The sequence below is a fragment of the Gavia stellata genome, chromosome 13, assembly GCF_030936135.1.
Source record: "Gavia stellata isolate bGavSte3 chromosome 13, bGavSte3.hap2, whole genome shotgun sequence".
NCBI classification, from domain to species: domain Eukaryota; kingdom Metazoa; phylum Chordata; class Aves; order Gaviiformes; family Gaviidae; genus Gavia; species Gavia stellata.
In genome coordinates, this window is record NC_082606.1 from 11,561,091 (window position 1) to 11,578,510 (window position 17,420).

Sequence of the window (17,420 nt, forward strand, 5' to 3'; positions counted from 1 at the left end):
CATTGGGAGTAGTTGTTTTGATAGCTATACCAAAGCATAGATGTAAGACAGTACTGTAGAAACAGCTAACAGAAATAGCTTTGCTAGAGGGTGAGGCAGACTGGAGGAAAACATTTTAGGATGACAAATTATCAGCTAATTGAGTTTATCCTAAAGCTCGTAGTCTCTTCAAGCAAGATGTTTGCCATATGGAATGTTTATTTTTATTTGTTTCGATACGTGAAAAAGTTAAAGGCTGTTATTAATTTGAGAAATAAATCAGAAACATTTATCCTTCATTGATCATCCATCATTTCAGCCATCATATTACAGGACAGTGAAATAATTTTGAAATGTGGAGCTGGTCCAGAGGTGCTAAAAGTAAACCTTATTTTTGTCTCACCAGGCCACTGAGCAGGTGATGAGTTTGGAGTTGCATGCTCTTCAATACTTTCTGTCCTCAGTCTGCGTCGATCACTCAAAAGCAGTCCTTGATAAACCATCCCTGTAAACTGATTTGCTTCTGTTTGACTGCTAAATACAAATTAATTTTTTTCTGATGAGAAAGGATTTTGGAATATTTTTGTAATAAACTATAGTATATATACATGCTTCTCATTTTAATCAGAAAATGCAACATGTAAAATTCTATAGGACTAAGTCAATAATTTTAGAATTTCATGGTATTTTTTTCATTAAAAATTGAAATGATTCCATGTAGCATTGTCAATTTTAATGTTATGTGCGTAGCTCCAGATATGAAAAAGGCTTTTTCAAAAATTTTAATAATATATTTGTTCTGAAGAATTTTTTTTAAATGTTTTTACAGCATTCACTTCCAGTCCCAGTTTGGAATATAAACTGCCTGAAACCTGACTTCAGTTAGGCTCAAATGTTTCCCCTGCACCCCTATTCAGCAATGAATGTGCTGTGGAAAACAGCACTCAAATATTTTTCAGAAGCATCCCAAGTGAGAGTGACACCAGATTTTCCCACTATTTCTTGGAAAAATCTGAATGATTGGTTTTATTTTATCTGTGTAAAACTGATCTGGCACATCAAAGCTAGCAATGTGTACACTGTATAATTATCTATACTCATACACAGATATTTAATCCCTTTTTTAGACACATGCATGAAGAAATTCCACTTTGGATACATAAAGTATACTCCAAATGTAGGACTGTAAGAAAACTTCTGTTTTTACCTGTAGCTGTGGCTGTCACATAGTGCTTGATAAATGGATGCAGAAAGTGAAGCTGCTAAAGAATGAAGTGTGTACACCTAAAATAAAAAGAACCAATAAGCTCTACAGAAGTTATATATAAAAGGTGAGTAAACTACAATTCTTTCTAAACAGCATTGGAAATGTGTTATGTAGGAATGTCCTAGTTTTAAACCAAGTGCAGGAAATAGTCACTGAACGTTACTTTAAGTTTACAATACAGTACTTTGAAAACCACAGCTGCTTGTTCAAGATCATTTGATTTGCAGTCAAAACCTTCTAATATTAAGTCAAGACAATTAACTTTATTCTAATATAGAACTGCCGCAATGAATAAGTGATTAAGTATGTCCTGTTATGATAATGAATTTGATAGAATGTATCCTGGAAGCCGTACTATATAACATCACAGTTCGATGTAGTAGTAGTTGCTCAATATGCATAAAATACAAATTTGTGCGATCATTGTATGATTTTTTTATATATAATCTCTTTTTTACCTCAGTTATGTGCTTATAAGTTTCCAGAAGTCTCCAGGAGTTACAAGAATAATTCTCTGTTATTGTCTTACAACGCAACAGAAACGCTCCAGTTCTTAAACAGAATAAATGCAAGTATTTCTTGGAAAGTCCAATGAAATCGACGGTTTGAAGAAAATGGTGCTGTCAAACTATTAAGGATGTAAACTTTTTTAAACCCACCCTGTGTTAATTTCCATCTTTTCCTACCATATTTCCATTTAATCAAATGCTAGACCTTAGATTAAAGCTGTGAATTATCTAAGTAGTTGTTTTCCAGTTAGGAAGTGTCAGCTCTTCTTTCTGAATTCTCTTTTAAAAGAAAATGCATGTCAAGTGTGAGTTTTTAGAGTAGGAAAGGGTGCTTGCTGTAGCATAATGCAGGACGGAAAAGGAGTAAACTGATATGAGAAAATGAGATGTAAATGAGCTTGGGTTACAGTTTTAGACCTTAACTGCCTTGCAGTGGGACAACCCATTTAGTTACCTGATTTTTCCCTACTTCCATTTAGTCGATAGCAATTTGAATTAATTTAATGAATATGAATACTAATCTAAACATACAAAATAATGATTTAACTTCTTACTAATTAACTGTGTCATAGTCTCAGGCTCTTTGGCTTTTTTCCCTACTCTATTTACTGAATCTGAACAGAATTTATTCACCCCCGAGTATGGAGTCAGATAAAGTAATTCACCACAATTCCTTAAAAACCAGTACACTTGAGGAAATTCACGCTACGGTAAGGTTTATAATATCTATGTTAATAGAATGTTATAACGTAACTTACAGTCTCCCATCTCTACTTTCCTTAATCTCCCTATAGAATTTGACCAGAATGATAATAATGAGTTAAGTTACATGATCACGTTGTTTTAAGAGCCAAGAATTCAGTATTTTAGTGAACATTCACATTTGGAAGTTTCCTGAGAATGACCAGAATTTGGATGAAAGGGAATTAACCAGATTCAAAAAGATGTCAGAGAGCAAGTGGTTAACCATCATTTTCAGTTCACCAGACTTAAGGCAGAAGATCAGTACTGAGAAAGGGTAAGTGTTGAAAAGTTAACTCAAACACCCCATTTTTCACATGCTCACGCCCCATTTTATAAAAAATCATTTAGCATTTCCTGAAATCTTTTTATTACCTTGACATCTTCAATATTAGGATGTGGTGGTGATTTCATCTGCACAATAGTGTAAAGAATATCATGGATGTGGTTGTTTAAATACAGCACAGGATTAGCTATCACAGTTTTTGTGGATGCTATGCTTGCAGAAAGCAACGGTAGTGTTGTGGGTAATGGAAGTGGAGACTGAAGTTGTTTTACAGTAGTTTCCTGTTTAAAAGAAAAGATTGTATTTAAAATCATTGCTTTGAGAAAAACAATTTAAGAAATGATAATTTTACATCTTAAATGTTTTTCCAGGGTTCTTTATCCTCTTCCACTGCTGTCTACCCAGTACAGACAAGATTTTACTGTGACTGATGTCAAAAGTAAGTTCTTCTTTACTATAATAACATGCATCAGACCTCATAGCCAAGTTTGTTGGAATACTTTTTGATTTAGTACAGGAAGAGTATTTTTCTGTAGTTCATTAGGAAGTGTTGGGATTGTCTATTAAGAAACACTAACTAAAAATGTACTTGTAGTAGCATAAGTGGTCTGAGTTTAATAACAAAAGTCAAATTTGCACTAACCTGAGTTTCTCAATAAACAGAATTTTTATTTATTCTTACAAGTATGTGCTAAGCCTAGTACCACCAAAACACTAGTGCTCCTATTTGAAATGTGAGAAATCTAGGAGTAGAGCAAGTTAAATGACTTGCCTAGTATCAGATTATCTGCTGCAGCTCAGGTTAGTCATTAACATTTGCTGGAAAATATCTCTTTTTGTATGAAATAAATGTAGAAAATGCCATACTATAGTAAAAGGGAGCACTACCCTGTCTGACTTCGTAGTATTTATTGAGCCTGGCAGCTAAGATCCCATTCCTTGTAGCTCCCTTGCATGATTTGCAGAGGCGTAGGGAATGAGATTTTGTCGTATTTCAGCAACTGTGAATTTAATTTATTATGTAGGTACCCAGAATATTGTGATCAAAATTATAATTTCATTGGAACACACATATAATGCTGCAGCTATAATATAAACAGCAACATTTATATTCCATAATTATAGGTAGCCAAATCCTCAGTGTTATATGACAGATTCTTAAGAACCAAATAATCAGGATGTGGAAAAGCAGCACACTTAAATACCACGTTCTTTCTCCAAGAACATTAAAACAATCTTGACCATTAGACTTGCAGAACATAAGCATCTATCTAGGCACAAACTTAAGCATTTGACAAAACTGGCAGCCTAGAACTGTTCACTGTGAATAGAAATTAGTTGAATTTGTTTTACCTGCTGTGACTCTTGCAGCAAGAACTTCAGCTCCATTCTTACAGATGCTAAACCACCACCTTGTGCCCCATGAAGACTACAATAACTCAGAAAAACTCTTAGAAGAGCTTGGTTCTTCTGCAGCCACCACTTTCGTCTTTCAGCATGTTCTCGTTTTGCTTGTAACCTACGTCTTTCTATCTGGTGCCGTTCATACGAACAAATATCTGGCTTATCCATAATATCATCGTGATCAAGTAGATCCCCATTTACTTTGGTATATGTTTTACAATAGTCTTTGCCCCCTGCATCATGGTTGCATATTTCATGCATAGCAGCAATCTCTTTTTCAAGCCAGTTGTACAGCTGAAATCTTAGCTTTCCTCCATCTACTTCATAACCTGTAGCCAAAGTCCTCAGTTCAGTCATAAGTATCTTCAAACAGGCTCTGAACTTCAGTTGTTCAGCAATAACATCAACCTCAGTGTCTCCTGCATCACAAATCTCCCCATGTGGTGTTTGTGGGATGTTAGTGTCTGAGGTTCTTTCGTCATCTTCTTCATTCTTAGAATCAGATTTTGAGTTTTTCATCATTATACCAACATCCTTGTCCTCCTCGTCTGACCCATTTTTGTCTTCACCCCAATCAAGAGTAAGTGGCTCATCATCAAATTTTACTGCTGGTTGACTCCAGTCAAATTGTGCTGAAGATTCAACAGTATTCTCCAAAGCAAAGGAAGTCGAAATTGGCTTTGACCAGTCTGTATCACCACTTCCAGCACCATCTCTTAGAGCTTTGGAATCTGAAACACCAGCCTGTATTGGAGGACTAGATGAATCTTTCTCTGCAGCTACAGTAGACTTTTTTCTTACTTTAGGAATTTTGGAAAGGACTTCAAGAGCTAGTACAGGGCAGCCCACTTTAAAATGAGCATTTGCAGTAGTGAAGAATAATTTTCTTTCTATAAGATTAATTTTATCAACAAAGCTTTTCTCAGTTTTTAGACCTAAGGTGGCCAAAGTCCCTTCTGGCGAGCTGAAGTATCTTCGGATGAGCAATGGGTGGGTCCGAAGATAATTGTAAAAACTGAATACCACAGGATTGCATGACTTGACGATAACTAAGGAATTAAACAGATACGACATCTATTGAAAATGGCTTTAAAATGGTATTATTCTGTTTTGCAGTATTTCCTGCATTACAGAGATTTGTCAAAACACAAAAACAAAGGCAGTTTTGGGTCTAGTTGCCAAACCAAAATGAAATAATTACTTATTCCCCACAAAAAGATTAAAGGTATTAGCTGGATGAGTAGAAAGATATTAAATTCTCTCATTTGCCTCACTGTTATATTCCACTCAGATAAGCCTAAAAAAAACCTTAGATGATCAGCCAGGTAGAGATTTCCCCAAGGGAGGGAATATGCCACAGAAACCTATGTAGCCACCTGTCACTTACATTAATCTCAGAAGAGACAGGATAGGAAATCCTGCTAGAACACTGCTAATTCCTAGAAGCAAGAATGAGAATTTACATCCATTGGAATAAAGACTAGCCAGCATTCAGTAGTAGAGAGGTACTGTAGGGAAGTACCAAACAAAGAAGGCCCTTCTGAGCTTATCTGACAGCAGAACTAAGTTCAGTATTGGGGCGTTGGAGACAAGTGCTTGGAAGAAAATGGAAAATTTTTTTTTTTTTTTTTTTTTTTTTAAAGAAGAAGTAGAAATTGAGCAGGCCAGTACATAAGCCAATTAATGATTTCAGCATAATGGCATCTCAGGAAAGGGACTGCATACATATACAGAAAGTATTTTTCCTTCTCTACTTTGTCTTAATAAGTTTATCCCATCGGACTAATGTTTTTCCCTTACCTGGGTTTTCATCATCATCTTTAGGTGTTTGTTCCAATAACGTGTCCAGTGCTCTAGTATAATCTTTCATTATCCAGTATGCAATGCTTCTCAGAAATGGATCAGAATGCAATTTAGTACAGCTGAACCCAGCTCCATCCTTACTGCAACCCAAAATCTTTTCATAAAGAATGGAGGTGTATGTGACAGAGGTTTCAAACTCTGATTCATATAAACGAGCAATAACCATAGCCAACTGGATGTCTTCCATTTTCTCAAGGCACACCTACGATAAGAAATGGGGAAAAGGTTGCTTTATGAGGGAAAGGTAGTTCCTTAAAATCACAATGAAGTGAATAGCAATATATGTTTACAGAACAGACAATTTTTTTCTCATCTTATCTGTTCTTTAAAGTATATATTCATCTTTGGGTCAAAAATGTGGTAAGTGATATATATCTAAGTAACATATTGTCTTCTGTGTTTGGGAAGGGGGTACTTTCTTCTATTTCAGGAATTATGATATGCATAGCAGTATATCAGCATGTCAGAAATTAATATGGCAGAAGTAAAGATAAAGATGTTTGGTTTTAGTCTACCTAGTAGAATAAACATAACTTTGAACTTGAATGTCAATACAACACTGGTAAGATATTCTTCACACTGTCTCATCTGCAGGATTATATCTCTGAGGAAAATCCTTTATATTTTCAGCTAAAGACAAACATACTGCATATAAATAGGCAGGATAACTAAAGGTTCTCTAATTCTCATTCTCTCCTGAGAAGCACTGCTTAGGTTATGATCCTGCTTACAGCTCTGACCTCGCTTGTGGCAGGCAACATCACAGCTCCAATAAAAAGGGATCCTAGGGCTGCTTCAGAAGAGAACTCTGACTTCTTTTTTTACTTAATGTTGTAACAATAGGTCATGGAGAATAGCTGGAGGCTCAACAGAGTGCTACAACTTAACTGTGCTGATCAAACAAAGTTTTGCCAGAAGGGTCATGACTGGTATTTCCAAGAGTGCTTCCACTGGGCACTGATGCATCTGAACAATTATTCTGGCCTTCAGATCAGCTTCCAAGCTGCTTTTCACAGTAGTATGGAGGTAAATGGTATGTCTGCAGGGCACAACGGGGTCATGTGTGGACATACCATACTATTTGTGCTGCCACATTTTGTGAAAACATCAGCAGAGAACAGCTTGTAAGGATGCAGTTACGTAGGTCAAATTAGAAACTGAAACTTAATTTCTCAAAAGTGGATACCTCTATAGCATCTTTCAGTGAACCTGCTAGCAAGAAAAATGCAGCTGATTGTTCAAAGCGTTGTTTTCCCAACAAAGCAAAAGCGTTTTTTAAAGCAGCTTTGCGCCATCTATCTTCACGGAAGTTGTGGCTGAAAAAGGCAGTCATCTTTTCATCATGCTGGGACCTGCATAAAGAAATGCAATGTATACAACTACTTATTATATAACCTTAGCATACAGACTTAAACAACATCACTTTAAATTAAACTCTAATCTTGAATGAGTTCTGCTTTGCATTCCTGGTTCAATTAAGGTTTAATCAAACTTACAGATAGCAGAACTCACCTAAACAGACCCCACACCACTGCCTTTTTCTTCATGGCAAGGTAAAAAAGTGCAGCATCTAAGGCATCATTATTCCTCTGGAATGAAGCTTTTGCAACCTGTAGTAAACAAAATCTACTATTATTACTGAAAATATAAAGGCTGCTTTTAGCTAAATAACATATGTTCTCTGTCAGGGAGGATGGTCTAGGTGACTGGATTATTTCTACAGAGCAACAGTAATTTCTATCAGAATGTTTTACTCATGTGACAGCTCTCATTACACTGTAAATGTTCTTAAGGGTCAGAAAAAACAGCACTAGTGCAGATATTAACCTCTCTCTCAACTACAGTGGGACATTACAAATGTGCAAATAAAAATCTTTTCTTTAAAAGTGTTACAGTAACTCATACTATTACGTGAAATTCCTCTTGCAATCCATTATTTACATATACTTAAGCTAATGCAAGTATTTCTTTAATGAGCACTGCTTGGTTTTTGTATAGGACTCAGATATAATTGCATTTGATTTGGAGTACTAGGATAATTAAGTTTTCCTCCTGGATTCTTTGAGTATCCTGTAACTTTTTAAAATGTATTTTTACAACAGATGACTTGGAAATTTAGTAAACTAGTAAGTACTTCTTTCCACAGACATTTCAGAGATTGCATTATTTGTTGTATTCAAAGCAAATGCTAGTAATTATTCAAATCTATCAAACTTCAAGTTACAAGAAAGCTGAAATTCTTATTAAAGCAAGGATTTAAATCTCATTGTTAACTATGGGAAACAGTTTTAGATATTATCTCAAAAGTATATTGCATTTTATCCATTATTAGACCTCCCATAAGAAAACTCTGCGTGCAAATGAGATTTGGTGTTATTTTGTTTTTACATAGTACAGGTGCATATTTCTATAAAACTGTTATTTTGCGACTCTTCAGAAGAATAAAACCTGCATTTATTTGCAGTTCAGATCTTTTATGTTCTATAGTACTCCATTATAAAAAATACAAAATTTGCAAACAGACGCTTTATATAGTTTTTATTGACTAATATTTTTAGATATATTTACTTCTTAAATAAAACCCACCACTGAACTCAAAACATAATTTGCTGTTTAATCTACAGATACATACTGTCTCACATAATTGAAAACAAGATTCTTCCTAAAATAGAGTACTTAGTATGATCTTTAACATACTGTAAAATATGTGGGGAGAGAAATTAGGTGCTTCAGAAATGGCTTTTCCCTAGACCAATTGTATTATATCTTACTATTGAATAACGAGATTTGTAAGCCAGGACTGCCAACATCAGTTGGCATAGAAAAAACTAGTTATGCAGTCTCCTGGCTGGGCTGGAGTATAAAGGAATCTGCTATATACAAGTCACCGTGCGTATCTGTTAAGGCATACCTAACAGCATGTAAGTATAATTTGTAAGCAATAAAAAGTACCTTCTCAATGCACCTTCGGAGTGTGTTGATATTCCTGACCCACCAACCAATACCCATGGCTCTTAATTCAGACCACTGTGGGTCTCCTTTCTGGATAGCAGGAATCATATTGATCAACTCCTCCTCAGCCTCAGAATGAAAAGCCCATGCAAAATGGCAAGTAGATAGGCCTAAAATTCAGAAGATTAAGACTTGTTAATAAGCAAATGGAGTACGTCAGAGATGCAAAGTGGGATCTCCAACCCAAGAGTTAGGTAGATCCGAGAGAGACTGTTTCCTTCAACAGGAAGTAAAGCTGCTAAAGGAACAGCTGAAATATCTTTTTGCTCACTAGGGATGTCCTCTCCTCAGTGCTTCTTCCATCACTTTTCAGTACCCCATTCATATATGTACTAGAGTTATATGGTGAAAGACTGAAGGAAAAATACCCTGTTATCACAGAGGCAGACCCATTCTGGGCCAGAAACCCTCCTGTCTGCTGTTTAGGTGGTACCTCCTTTTCTTTCCTGTATTTCACAACAGCGTTTACTCACATTGAGCAAGGGAAAAAACATGCTGTGATGAAACCAATAAAATAATCTTTAAGGTAAGATATAGCCATGCTCATGTAAAGCAATATCTTCATTCCTCCAGCAGAAACAATGAAATATGTATGTTCCATCCATATGTTATCTGGTTGGAGAACTTACTCGTGCCTCAGTCTGAATTGGCAGAATCTTTCTTCTGTTCCAGAGCTATACTTTTTTTGCTATTCACAGTGCATGTAGGGAAGCCTATACTAAGCCTTTGCAAGATAAGGGCCTTAATGGAATAGATAAAATCTAAAATGACTATGCAGATAAAAGAAATATCACAATACTATAAATCAAACATGACCAGATCCTGTCAGCTCAAGTGGATCAAATGAAAGCAATACTTTACGCTAAGCATTACCTTGGTGAAGCAGCTGAACTCGATACAGAGGTGGGAGTGATGTCAGAAGGCAGGTGTGCAAGCGCATAGCCAACAAATATCGTAAGCCACATTCATCTAAGGTATCTCTTCCTGTGAAATATACAATACTGACTTTTGAATGTGCAGGTGACTACAAGAGGCATATATACAGCTTATCATATACAGCGTGTGAGGAATGTATGTTTCTAAACTTGCTGAGAACCTGAACTACAAGTTATTTATTATGTATGAAATATAAGTAGAGTGTTAATATAAGCAGAGTATATTTAAGTGTTTTTCTTTCTTACTGTATCTAGTCTGAATGACTGATGCTAAATTTCAGCTTTGTTATCCCAAAATACCCAAGGACTAAGTTCCCCTTTGCTGAGAAGAACAAGAATGTTAATTCAATAATATATCATAATAACAATATTACCTGAGTAATTCTTATCTCTGTTCTCATCTAGTTCAGTGCTTGTCGTGGCTACAGTGTCTGCCAAAGCTACAAGGAACATCTGCTCCAGTCGAGTGAGGCCTGGCAGACTTGAGTGCATCAGGTGGCTTGAAAGGACACTAGCATGTTCTCGGCCAAAGTAAGTCGGACCGTATTGTGACAGATTGATAACTTTGGATTTACTCTCCTTCTTTTCAGGCTCGAAATCAATAAAGTCTTCAGTTGTAACAGGCTGAATCTGGAATAGATCTGAGTACTGATCCTCTGTTTTTCTCTTAGCATGATCTTTAGAGCCCTGAGGTATTTTAGGAGTTTCTTCAGAAACATAAGTGGCATCTTGATCTGCAGCAAGCAGCGCATACAATGGCAGTGGGGGAATTGAGTCTATCTCTGTGTAGTCTCGTGTACCATCTTTTCCAGCTGTGATGGTATCCTTTGCAGTACTACCACTTACACTAATGGTGCGAGAAAGATGGCGTTTAGGACCAGTTCCTTCTCCAGCTTCCGTGTCTTTAACTATTGCAACTTCTCCTGCAATACATTTAACTAAATGTGATAGAATGGCTTTGGCTCGGCGAACTTTACCCAGATCCATAAGTTCTAATAATTGGGTTGGATGATACTGGGGTAGAGTAGGTGAAAGAACATGAGCAGCTTCAAAAAGGCCACCATCCTGAATTACAGTTGGAGTGCCAAAAACATCGTCCACAATACCTGCCCCATCAATTACACTGGTCTTCTTCGCTATCAAGCTTGTTTTGAGTGGATCTTGTGTTGTTGAGTCTTCAGTAGTAAAAACATCACTTTCTCCATCACCAAACTTGACAGCATGTTTCCACTGGGCATAAACATGCATTTCACAGTCCATTCCCACTACCAGTATACCATCTCTCACCCAGGACAGAGAAACAGGCAGTGAAGGCGTGCCATCTACAGATGACAGCAAATCAATTGATCTAAGCAACACCCACTTTGACTTTATACCTTGTTTTATGCTACCACCTAGTGGTAAAGTAATGACAGCTACTCCTTCTTTGCTGCTAATTTGATCTGTTACAATTCCCGAAAGTCTTCCGTACATGAAGATGTTGGCACCAACTCCAACTGTCAATATATGTGAACCATCTTCTTTTGATACCCAGTCCAAATGTACCAAATGCTTGATATTGGGCACCAGGTATTTGTCCTTATTCAAAAAAGCATCTGATTTACTGTAAACAAATAAATTACTATCTACACTGACCCTTGAATCAAGTACATTTCCAACCTTAACTAAATCATCCAGGTGAATTGTCTGTTCCAAAACCCATTCTGATCCTCCAGTAGACTCACATTCAAGTATACAAACATGCATGGAAAATTCTTTGGAAACAAAACCATTATGCTGTATGGGTTGTTTGTATGCTACTGCAAGACGTCCTGTGTAAGAACAGCTAACGGCAACTGGCCTTCCTACTATGCTCACTGTACTGCTGTTGTCTTCTCCCTCATCATTCATTAAAGGCCATTTTCTCCAATGGTATGTTTCCCTTTCTTCATTTTTGCTGTTTAGGTCTGTCTCTACAGTACATCTCCAGAACCGCACTCTGTTGTCTGAACATGATGTTACTATTAAATAAGGTGCAAGACAGACTGGGTATATTGATGAAGAACTCAGGTGACCTGAAATTAGAACAAACATATTTACTTTTAGTAATATAAAGTAGAATGCCTGTATGAATAAGGCTGACATAACGCTGTCTAACTACTGATAGAGAACTTTACAACCTGGTATTATTTTTCTAATTTGGAGTTTGGTAAGGGCAAATGTATTAAGACTGATAACAGTCTTGCAGATTGAACATTACTAATCATCTGCATTTCTGGTCACTATTCAAAGAAGGTAAGCTGGAACTGAACTAATTCAGAGAAGGGTTGTTAGAATAATGTGAGGAATACAAAGCCTTAATCAGATAAGATGAAGGAAGTTAAGATTAGGTTCATATAGCCTACCAAAATGAAACCTGAGGGGGGTAGACCGGAGAGACGCAGACAAACAGAAGAAGGTATAGGTGCATCAGGCAGAAAAAGCACTATATACCCAACACATTAATGCTGGCAGATGAACAAGCGGGTATAAATTGTTTATTAATAAATTAAGACTAGAAGTTAAGTTTCCAACTATTAGAGCAGTAAGTTTCAGGAACAGCTTTCCTGTAGGGACTCGATACATTTATGAAAGGGTAACATGACATGGACACAATTATTTGAGAGAGCCTTTGTAGTCCCATGTTCCCTGTATCAGTAAATCAGATTGTGATAGGCTGAGGAGATACAATCCTATAAACTAGGAGGTAAACTAGTGGAGCAACTGGATAGAAAAAAAATGTTCAGTTTACCTGCTGAAGGAGTTGCTCTTATTACTTCTACACCAACAGGAAGATCCAGAGGTTGGCTATACACAAGTTTGGAGCTCAGAATGAGTTTACTAGCAGTCTGAAGATTAGCAATTGATGAAGATCGTGGAATGGGACTTATGCCAGGTGATATATCTGGAGAAGAATCCACAGTCTTTTGCTCAGGTACATTAAGCTTATTCTCTGATAAAGTAGCTTCAGTTGATTTTGCTATATAAAAAAAATTGCCAACAGTGTTAAAAAATTTGGTTATAAGTAGGACAAGGCATAAATATCCTATAATCAGATCTATTTTTTTAGCAGTGCTTAAGTTACACAGAAAATAATTATATGATGTGTGGAGGCTGCATTAGTTTTATTGCATGCTGTGACTATTTGTTTTAAGATACCCATAACATTCTGAAATACTGATAGTTTAAAATAAAGAATCCAGTGCTTAAGTATATTACTCACCCTATAAACAAATTTTTATATTGCTATTGGTGTAGAATGCAACCAATGTTTGTAAGGAATCTTACTGCTTCTATTGCATTAATAAATTATTCCGAAGATTCCTGACTTTGAGGCTTCTGCTTGACAAAGATGACACAATTTGTTTTAAAATAAACCACCAAGCTTTAAGTTTTATTTTAAATAATATGAAAGAAATGTCTGTCTCTAAGAAAATTAGACTCACTCACCCAAACAGGCTTGCACAGATTTGAGATGAAGATGCCACATCTGAAGAACAGAGCAGCCATTACTATCTTTTTCAATTACTACTAGATAGAACTTTTCTGAGAAAGGTGGTGGACGATACCCTGTAATTTAAACATATTATCACTATCATGAAGTTTATGTTCAACATAAATAATTTTCAATAACAGAAGACTCTCTAAAAATTATTGATACTAAAAAACCTGTTTTCCTCTTTGAAAGAAATTGCTTGATTATAAAACAAAATATTCAAAAGTACCATTAATAACCTTTTTTTAATCGACATTTTGTTTGCTCATGGCTACAGAAGAATTATGACAATAGAGAGGGAGGCTGACTTACAGACAACATGAATACTAGTGGCAAATCTAATTTATTAGATATATTTGCCTTCCCAATCAGTTTGAACTATTTTGCTAGATTGTACACACTCTTTTCCACCTGCCTGCTTTCTTCATTTTTCTTTTAAAGTTTTAAGTCTACTACCAAATTCCCAGTTACTTTCTATTGTATTAACTTGGAAGTCAGATATATTCACCTTATCACCTAGAACCACATACTGATGCAGAAAATACACTTCTGTTCTATTTTGTACACATTTTTATATATAAACATATGGCATTTTGAAAAATGGACTTTGTCATATAAGTTAAAATGTTTCACTTTAAGCAAATTAGAATGCCTTTGTTTAATAACATTACCATGTAAACAGCAATTCATAGGAGCAACATGAAACAGCCATTTTACTTAATTCTACAGATTCTCATTAAAAAGGAAACTAGCATATGCCAGCTAGATTTCAGTATTCTTTAAGAACATTTTTGGTACCTACTTCATTCATATTAGTTATTTTTATGCTATACCTTGTGATGGCTGGAAAAATATCTCAGTTTCCTTCTCTTCCACATCTTCCTTATGTGGTTTGTAACCCAAAATGAAGTCTTCTTGAAAAACATGAAGCAATTGTGTGTTTGAGCCACACTGAAACATTAAGCAATAGTTACGCTTCCGGAACAGTACAGCAACATTTTGTACTAATGCAATTATTTCTTTTGTGCAATCTAGCTACTGATGAGGATCACTTTCTTTTATAATGTTGAAAACTATTTTAATGCATCAGAAAAAATAAACATTTTCTTCTTACATTAAGAACAGCATATTCTAGAACCTATTGTTTGTATATTGAAATAATTTCACTGAGATCTACCATGCTAGACAAATTCTGTAATAACATTTTTGTGGCAGTTATTGACAGATGAATTATTATCTGATTAGTTTTTATTTCTTTAGGTGTTGAATAAATGACAGTGGCAAAAACTCTTAGACTTTTATTCCTCTTCAGTGGGAAGACATGTCTGCAGTGAATTGCTTGGGAAATCTAAAAAAGGGAATGAACTGCAGATTTTCCTTCTCTTGGTTATCTCTCCTTCCCGACAGCAACAGATTTCTTTGCAGTACCTCCACCTCTCTACAAAGGAGGCTGCTGGCAGTGAAATCCTTTCCTGCAGGCAATGAAAAATATGTCTCCCAAAGACAGCGATGGCAAAGTTTTCATGTTGCAAAACACCCTCTTTTTCCAGAGAAACATGGAAAGAGAGTAGTCATCTATAAAAATTCTAGAAAAATATTTTGTAAATCTGAACTTAAAATTGAAGTTCCTATGTGATTAATACTGAAAAACCATGGAAATTTATTGACAAATAAAGAAATATTTCTTTATATATGTCAAAAACATCCAGATGTCTAATTAAGAAATGGTAAAACACACTGTTTTCCCAGGCTGCTTCCTAACAGAAAACAGCACTGGAACATGTATGATCAAAATAACTGTGAGTAAGAACAAGGTGTAATTATACTACCTCCTCATTGATTGAAATGTATAGCTGTATTTGTTAACAGACAAAAAAAATTAAAGTCATACCTGGCTATGATTCCTACATTTTGGAATAGTTAGGTCTAGTTTTTAGGTTTGGGGTTCATCTTTTTGTTTGTTTAGGTTTGGGGGGGATTTTTATTTTTTGTCCTTCAAATTATGATGGTTTGTAAACCAGTCTTTAGTTAAGTTTTGTTTTCATCAAGATTTATGCTTAGAAAATATTGTTACACTCTAACAACAGGCTTTGAGCTCCTAACAGCTAAAAGAAAGTGGTCTGACTAAAACATTCAAGGTATCTTAATATTCACAAAAATTCAAGGCAGTCATCACCATAGAGAAATGCCATCTCTTTTACCTATTTTCAACAGATTATGTTAATTAACAAAGCTATTAAACACCTTTATGTGATACCCTTAAAGAGTTAACCATTTATTTACTTTGTTAGTTATTGCATCGAGTTCAATAATGCATCCTGGTCGAGCAGTAGATTGTTGGCTCACAATGTTAAACACTTCCCCAATAAGTTTCTGAAACAGAGCAAAATAAGAAGAGTTAGTATATTTTTCCATCAGACTGAAGGAAATTGCCGTCATTTACAATAAACTGATGCTTTAATTTTCCTTGTTGGCATAAACTGTAACAGACTTCTTCCTGTTTTCATTTTGGCACTTATGAATAATGTGTTTATCAAGACCTTTGCACTGTTGTGAGTCTGCAGCTATTCATGGCGATAGCACACCAGTTTTTATGTTGTTATGTGTTGTTTATTTGAAGATTTATCCTTTCATAACATAACTTAGTATCTGTGCCATGAGAAACTCAAATACACTGCTTCACTTTTGTTTAAAGCTTCAGATTTTGTCACAACATGTAAAAAAATGAATCAGTACACCTTATATATAAGCCGAAGCCTCTATTGATTTTTTTCCTGGAATGTTCTCAATCATTGCTCCTAGAACAGATTCCTCAGACTGACCTGAATACGCTCTATCTCGCAGGACAGTTTATAAAGTAACAGAATAATGGAAAAAAAGGAAAGATGTGCTTCTTTATACAATAACAGTGCAAGGTCAGGCTTTACTTTGCTTAAAGTCACAGAAATGAAAGATAAAAAAGGATGAAAAAATTGCTTATTACAGAAAAAGTAAGAGCTAATATTACCCTTAGCAATAACCTGCTATTGCACTGTCTCTGCCCTTCCTCATGTATACATGTAACATAGGTGTATCCACTTAAGTCTTGCTCTTTTGTCTTCACCTTCCCACTTGCTATTGACACCCCTCTTTTGGGAAAACAAAGAAAGAAATCCTATTTTTCCCTTCCCCACCTGCTACAGGTTGCAGAAACTTGTCAGGGAAATTTTGTTTCAGTCCAGCCACTTTTAGTAGTAATAGCTGCATTTCTGTCTGCTAATGTTTACAGACAGCTGTAAAACATGTAATTATGGAAGGTATAATGAATAAGATCCTATACATGGAATGGCACAAAATTATACAGAACTAAGTGAAGACAAACCACTGGAGGGGAAAAAAAAAGTTACATTAATTAGTTTTATTTTAATACTTTCAAACCATTGCTACATAAAACTTACCGATGATTCAGGGTCTGATAATTCATCTAGAAGTTTTCGTGCATCTACAACAGCTTGATAAAGTCTCAGGTTTTTGCCATCAGATGCAACAAAGCAAGCACTAGCAGAGTTGCAGTATGTACCTAATAGAAAACACAAAAATTTAATAGTTAAAGAAAAAAATGGCAGTCAAATGGTATCAGGTAGTCTATTACAATCCACTTCACAATATTTGAATATGTTTCTAATATAATTTTCATAGAGTACTGAAGCAAAAAACCCAAGCCAATGCACGCCTTAAAACACCATTATTTGAACTTTGAAATAACTCCCTTTCTGCTCATTTATGTAACTGAAACTCCTTATAAAAGTTGAATGATTTAAGCAGAATTCATATATGTTTACAAACATCGTTTACACATGCAAAACCCAGTATGCAGTACACCTAAGGGAACGCTGTCATTCCTTAAAATGGTTATGTTCTCTTCACTGCC

General features: G+C 35.5%; 1 protein-coding gene across 7 annotated transcripts in view; it reads right to left on the bottom strand.

Annotated features, from left to right (window-relative positions):
* DMXL2 (Dmx like 2) overlaps nt 1-17,420 on the bottom strand; it is a 57,870-nt gene that overhangs the window by 18,167 nt on the left and 22,283 nt on the right. For 3 of the 7 annotated variants that reach the window (XM_059824040.1, XM_059824038.1, XM_059824036.1), the window contains exons 13-27: nt 16,948-17,069; nt 15,794-15,883; nt 14,344-14,461; nt 13,465-13,584; nt 12,767-12,994; nt 10,371-12,050; nt 9,935-10,045; nt 9,002-9,171; nt 7,562-7,659; nt 7,236-7,401; nt 5,987-6,251; nt 4,136-5,235; nt 2,872-3,063; nt 1,187-1,263; nt 383-513 (exon numbers count right to left, since the gene is read on the bottom strand). In XM_059824040.1, the coding sequence (XP_059680023.1) occupies nt 383-513; nt 1,187-1,263; nt 2,872-3,063; nt 4,136-5,235; nt 5,987-6,251; nt 7,236-7,401; nt 7,562-7,659; nt 9,002-9,171; nt 9,935-10,045; nt 10,371-12,050; nt 12,767-12,994; nt 13,465-13,584; nt 14,344-14,461; nt 15,794-15,883; nt 16,948-17,069 (4,668 nt within the window). The remainder of the gene's footprint in view (nt 1-382; nt 514-1,186; nt 1,264-2,871; nt 3,064-4,135; nt 5,236-5,986; nt 6,252-7,235; nt 7,402-7,561; nt 7,660-9,001; nt 9,172-9,934; nt 10,046-10,370; nt 12,051-12,766; nt 12,995-13,464; nt 13,585-14,343; nt 14,462-15,793; nt 15,884-16,947; nt 17,070-17,420) is intronic. The other 4 variants (XM_059824039.1, XM_059824037.1, XM_059824041.1 and 1 more) reach the window with 3 other exon arrangements.